We start from the raw sequence: 6,433 nt of genomic DNA, 5'->3' as shown, positions 1-6,433 counted from the left end.
AATCAAAACACAAGCAACTATGCATGGTTCCGTCCGCGGTACAGTCCGGGGGGCGGAGGGTGGCTGACTGTGATTGAGGTGATCTGGCGAGACTGCGCGGAGCCGATGCTACACGGAGTAGGTCTTTGAGGGACCGGAGCATGTGGGAGAGGAGGAAGGGCTTTTGCGCTTGAGAGCAAAGCAGTAATTGGCAGGAGTAGCTTTGATCCGCTCACGGAACTTTGCCTTAAGTGCAGATACGAGGCTAGGGTCCGTTTGGGGAATAAAGATCAGGCTCCGGGACACACACCACCTCGGGGGCGTTTCAGCACTGCCCGCGGCCGGCGGAAAACAACCCCGCCCTCCGCTTTTCAAATCAATCCCAGCTGGGCGCTCTGGCTGTGTTAGCATAGAGGCGCGGGGCTAGATGGTCACCCTCCTCGGACGCAGACATTTTGGATCCTGGCAGAAGAGCTGGAAACGGCGGGGACCACTACCAAGTCAGGCCGCACCGCCCCGGAATGTGAGCGCACAAGAGCTCCCGTGGGAGCGACAAAAGCAAGCGGCGGGGCGATCCGCGAGCCTCCTCTCGGCAGAACAAGCTTTCAAAGAGTTGCCCACCGCCCTGCCCTCATCTGAGATGGCGGCTCCGCGGGCGCTCTAGCCGGCGCCTCTCCAATTCCCAGAGGGGGCGGCGGCCTCGCCACTGGCTCTGAGGCGGCTGCAACGCCGGTGGCCACGAGCGTGGGTTCTGCCCCAGCCCTTGGTGGCCTCGCGTACGTGGACGTGGGGGGTCTCGGGCCTCTCCCCTTCCCCAGCCGGATCCCCGGCCTCGCGGCCGCCTCAGCCGCAGCCGCTCCGGGCGCCGCCCCGCGCCGGCCGGCTGTAACCGCGCCTCGGGCCGGACGATGCCCAAGAAGCTGCTGCTGCTGCCCCCGCTCTCGGCGTCCTCGACTCTCCGCGCCCCGCGAGCCAGCCCCGCCGCCCGCCCGGCCATGAACGCCGCCCGCACCGGCTACCGGGTCTTCTCGGCCAACTCCACGGCCGCCTGCACCGAGCTGGCCAAGCGCATAACCGAGTAAGGGGGCGGGGCGGGGCCCCGGGCCGTGGCGGGGGCGGGGGGGGGGGCGTCCCGACGCCCCTTCCCCTCGGCGCCGCCCTGCACCCGGGCCGCGGAGCCGCGGGCCCGCCTGTTCCGGGCCGGACCGACCCTTGCGGGTGGCCATTCTGCACCCGAGACGCGATCGGCGGACTCTGACTTCTCCCCGCGCCGGCTGCGCGGCACCGCTCGCCCCACTCCCACTTCCCGGGCAGGGGCGAGGCTGCCGTCGCCCCGCAGGGAGGGCCCGGAGGGGGACCCTGGGTGCGGCCCCCTGCCCCACAGTGGGAGTTGACCTCGGAGCCGGGTCATCGCCACTCCCCGGTCTCCTCGGTGGGCCCGAGGCCCGCAGGTCCCCGGGCTATAACACGCTGACCCGGCGATGGGGGGCGCTGCGTCCGGAAGGGGGGCTGCGTGGGGGCGGGGGGCGGCGGGAGGGCCTTGCAGGTGGCAGGCGCCGGGTGCACCAACCCTAGCCGGGGTGGCGGAGAGAGCAGCGAGGACAGGACAACTCCAGGGGAGCAGATTTGTCAGAGTTGCTGATAGAACTAAGTCTAACCGTATTTTCTTAAGTCAGCTTTGGATTCGAGCAGTCATTTGAAGGGAGCTCTTTGCCCTTCCGTGTGTTTTTAACCCAAGGAAGCCTGTGATCTCAAGTGGCTTCTGGGGTCTGACAGCTCTGAGATGTCTTTCCCCAGTCTTGCCACTTACTAACCCTGGGGCACTGGGCAAGAGACTTGATTTTCTGAATTCCATTGGTAAGATAGGGACGGCGTTGTTAATCTACCGGGCAGGAACATCGTGAGCAGGAACAAAATAACGTAGATAAAGCCTGTAGCTGAGCAGAGACTCACAGTGGCCCTGGGAATAATCGCTCTTTTCTAGTTGGCTCTTGGAGAGTCCCATAGCTCTAATGCAAAGGAAGAGCCTTAGGAACCCTTTCCAGATAAACTTGTTACAAACCTAAGGTATACAAATGAATAGCTTGCTTTTTAACGTTTAAAGTCATTTTTATATCTTGAAACAGTTTTACATTAGAGTTTCTCTGGATTTTTCAGAGTTGATGAATAATTGCAAGGATATAATTTTGGATTCTAGATGGAAATGTCGAAGGGAAACTTCAGTCCTATTTTCTCAGCAATGCCTATTTTCTTTTCAGTTGGGGGTTTTAAGTGAGATTAGAAGAGTAAATCCTTTTGCAATCTACTACCTAGTTTCTGTTTCTAACTCCTGATAAATGTTGGCTTTTTGAGGCCAACTAAAATGCTAACTTTAAATATAAAGCTCATGTTTGTTTTGGGTCAAATTCACCACAGTGACCTTGCTGAGAGAAAGCAGATGGAGGAGGGCACATTTAAAAGGTCAATGGTTTTGCTTTTATCTTTTAATGATAGGTTCTTCTCTGCCTTGTTCCAGAAATATTTAAAGATTTTAATTTTAATGTAATCACTACCCCCAATGTGGGGCTCAACCTCACGACCCCAGTTGGGATCAAGAGTCCCACGCTCTTTGGACTGAGCCAGCCAGGCGCCCCCAGAAATGTTTTATTTTTATTTTTTTATTAAAAAAGTGTTTTTTAACGGTTATATTTATTTTTGAGACAGAGAGAGACAGAACATGAGTGGGGGAGGGGCAGAGAGAGAGGAAGACAGAATCCAAAGCAGGCTCCAGGCTCTGAGCTGTCAGCACAGAGCCCGACGCGGGGCTCGAACTCACTGACTGCGAGATGATGACCAGAGCCGAAGTCGGATGCTCAACCGACTGAGACACCCAGGCACCCCCAGAAATGTTGTAAATTACTGTAAATAATATTTGTAAATACTTCCTTTCTCTGTTTCATATGTTGAGTTTCTGAGTAAGACTTTATTTGAAAAAAGGCTTTTACCACTGAGCAGAGTGTGAAGGTCCCTGACGTTAGGATATTTTATTTCCATGACTGCTTTTGGATCTGAACTTCCAAGCAGGGATTTTCAAACACTTTTGGTTATACACTTGAATCAGTAGAAAAGTTAGGTGTGCTGGATTCCCAGGATGTGTGTGAGTTACATACGCGTTATAATTAACCCCCTTCATCTAGCTTCAATTTAACAACTTTTTGTTAGTCTTATTTCATTTACTTTACCTATCTCTCACTTTTGGGGGGGGGGCTAGATTCTTCTTCTTTTTTTTTTTTTTTAAACTAAGCTCTAGGGATGCCTGGGTGGCTCAGTCGGTTAAGCATCTGGCTCTCGATTTTGGCTCAGATAATAATCTCAGGGTTCGTGAGTTCAAGCCCCACATCAGGCTCCATGCTGATGGTAGGGATCCTGCTTGGGATTCTCTCCCTCTCTGCCCCTCCCCTGCTCCTGCACACGTGCTCTCTCTGTCTCTCAAAATAAAGAAACTTAAAAAAATATATATATATATGTGTGAACTAAGCTCTATACCCCATGTGGGACTTGAACTCATGACCTGGAGGTCAAGAGTTGCTTGCTCTACCGACTGAGCCAGCCAGGTACCCCCCAAGGATTTTTTTTAATTACAGTAAAATGTACATAACTTAAAATGTACCATTTATTTAACCTTTTTTTGAAAATATTTTTAATGTTTATTCAGTTTTTGAGAGAGAGATGGAGACAGAGTGCGAACGGGGGAGGGGCAGAGAGCAAGGGAGACACAGAGTCCAAAGAAGGCTCCAGGCTCTGAGCTGTCAGCCCCAACGCCGGGCTTGAACCCACAAACCACGAGATCATGATGTGAACTGAGGTCAGACGCTTAACCAGCTGAGCCACCCCAGCACCACACCATTTAAGCATTTTAAGTGTACAACTCAGTACAACTCCGTAAATACATCTACAGTGTTGTGTAGCTGTCACCAGTATCCATTTCCAGAACTTTTTCATCATCCGGAACAGAAACTCCATACCCTTAAAACACTAACTCCCCGATCCCTTCCCTCCCAATCCCTGGTCATTTCTGTTCTCCTTTCTGTGTCTGAATTTGCCTCTTCTAAGTACCTCTTATAAATGCAATCATGCAATATTTGTCTTTTTGTGTCTGACTTCTTTTACTTAGAATCATTTTTTCAGGGTTCATCTATATTATAGCATGTATCAGAATTTCATTCCTTTTTAAGGCTGAATAATATCCTATTGTAGACTTGACTGGAATAATTCTATTTATTTATACTGTGCACAGTATTTGTTCGTTGTTTGCTTATCAAGAGAAACTATTTCATACCCCAATATCCGTGTTTCATAGTTAGGAAACCCAGGTCAGTGACAAACTTCCAGTGACAAACCCAACCCGAAGAAATTTTTACATTCCAAAACCACTTTGCACCCCGAGAGGCACCAGCCTTCTTCACCTCAGAATCTCTCAGGGAATCATAATTTCTGTAGAAATTTGCCTATGCCTTCTTTCTTGGTTCCGCCGCAGCAACCTGGAGAGAAGGCTGCAGCCTGCTAGGATATAAGAATCCTCCACAGTCTAAACTCTCAGACACTTGGCCAGAAGGCCTCGCATCTGACGTTTCCTCAAAGCACCAGAAAGCCACAACCTCCTCTACCCAGCGGCCTTCCTCGCTGTCCTGCGTGCGTGGCTGGAGTATTTCTAAACAGATTCCCCCCTCACATCATAGCATTTCACTCACTAAAGTGGTAATGCTACCTGATAACCAGGAAAACCTATGATGGGGCACCTGACTGGCTCAGTCAGTGGAGCGTGTAATTCTTGATCTTGGGGCTGTGAGTTCGAACCCCACAGAGGGTATAGAGATTACATAAAAATCTTTAAAAAAAAAAAGCAAAACCTATGACATCATTAATTCCTTAATATCATTTAGTATCAAGCCCTTGTTCATAGTTCCCTCCCCTGTGTCAAAAATGGCTTTTTGTGCCTAGTTATTCTAATCAGGATCCCAAGCAACATTCACACTGCATTTGGTTAATGGCACTGAAGTCTATTCGCTTTTGGCCATTGCATTTACCTGTGACTTGTGGTTTTGGAATCGGTGTCAGTAGCCACGCGTCTGTTTGGGAATGGTTTTCCAAGACCGTTATTCAGAAAACAATGAACTAGACATTAAACTTTGGCTGTGGATTCCCCTCCCCCCCGGTAGAGCAGCGTGTTACAAAATGGTGGGCCCTTGAAGCTGCTTGTGCAACAGTGGACGGTGTGTGGTTCTTAATGCATTAAACTTTCTGAACTTTTCTGGGTTTGGGGGAAAGAATGCTAGTCTAGTTATTTTAGCCTTTTTGTTAAACATACACATAGGAACTGAAGTTTTTTTTTTAAAGAGCTTATTGCCTTTACCTCCCCTCCCCCCCCATAGGCGTCTTGGTGCGGAATTGGGGAAATCTGTGGTCTATCAAGAGACCAATGGAGGTAAGTGAAAATGATTTCTTAAACATCCTTTGTTCTCTAAACTGTTTAGTCAACTGACCTGGGTTCTGTTTTTTTTTTTTTTTTTAATGTTTACTTATTTTTGAGAGAGAGCAAGAGGGGGAAGAACAGAGGGAGAGAGAGAGAATTCCAAGCGGGCTTCATGCTTCAGTGCAGAGTCTGACATGGGGCTCGAACTCAGGAAACAGGAGATCATGACTTGAGCCAAATTCAATCGTTGGTCTATTTTTTTTTTTTCCTTTTTTAGGAAGAAAGAGCACGTGTAAGTGGGGGAGGAGCAGAGAGAGGAAAACAGATTGCTAAGCAGGCCCCACACTGTCAGCACAGAGCCCGACGTGGGGCTTGAACTCACGAACCGTGAGATCATGACCTGTGTTGGACACTTAACTGAGCCACCCAGGAGCCCTTAAACTGACATGTTTTTTATTTTTTTTTTTAAATTTTGAAGAGTGTCGTTTTTTTTTTTTTTTTTTTTAATTTTTTTTTTCAACGTTTATTTATTTTTGGGACAGAGAGAGACAGAGCATGAACAGGGGAGGGGCAGAGAGAGAGGGAGACACAGAATCGGAAACAGGCTCCAGGCTCCGAGCCATCAGCCCAGAGCCCGACGCGGGGCTCGAACTCACGGACCGCGAGATCGTGACCTGGCTGAAGTCGGACGCCCAACCGACTGCGCCACCCAGGCGCCCCAAACTGACATGTTTTTAAAAGGCTGATACTATTCCCGTGTAACATGAAAACATTTTTCTTTAAGATCATTCACTACTTGCCTCTAAATCTTTCTTTCTTTGTTCTCTTTCTTAAAGTCTCCTTCCCCTGTTTCCAGGATAATGTGACTGTCTTGTCATTTCACAGTGTAAAAAGAAGAGATGTAAAGAATATGTTTTCTCTTCTATATTGGGCTCCGTTTGCTAAATGCCCTTTACATCTGTGTCTCCTTATGCCATCAAATGGCATCTAGAGCAGTCTGGT

The 6,433-nt window shown here is 49.4% G+C and overlaps 1 protein-coding gene across 3 annotated transcripts in view; it reads left to right on the top strand.

The window, feature by feature from the left end:
* Positions 1-349: 349 nt before the first annotated feature.
* Positions 350-6,433, top strand: part of PRPSAP1 (phosphoribosyl pyrophosphate synthetase associated protein 1) — a 28,335-nt gene continuing 22,251 nt past the window's right edge. Inside the window, exons 1-2 of one of the 3 annotated variants that reach the window (XM_040456489.1) lie at positions 350-1,057; positions 5,391-5,443. In XM_040456489.1, the coding sequence (XP_040312423.1) occupies positions 888-1,057; positions 5,391-5,443 (223 nt within the window). In that variant the 5' untranslated portion in view covers positions 350-887. Of the gene's footprint in view, positions 1,058-1,418; positions 1,438-5,390; positions 5,444-6,433 lie in introns of those variants that run through there. The other 2 variants (XM_040456493.1, XM_040456490.1) reach the window with 2 other exon arrangements.

This window comes from Herpailurus yagouaroundi, unplaced genomic scaffold (assembly GCF_014898765.1).
Source record: "Herpailurus yagouaroundi ecotype Mexico unplaced genomic scaffold, PumYag 217, whole genome shotgun sequence".
Lineage (NCBI taxonomy): Eukaryota > Metazoa > Chordata > Mammalia > Carnivora > Felidae > Herpailurus > Herpailurus yagouaroundi.
This window is presented reverse-complemented; position numbering and strand designations above follow the sequence as displayed.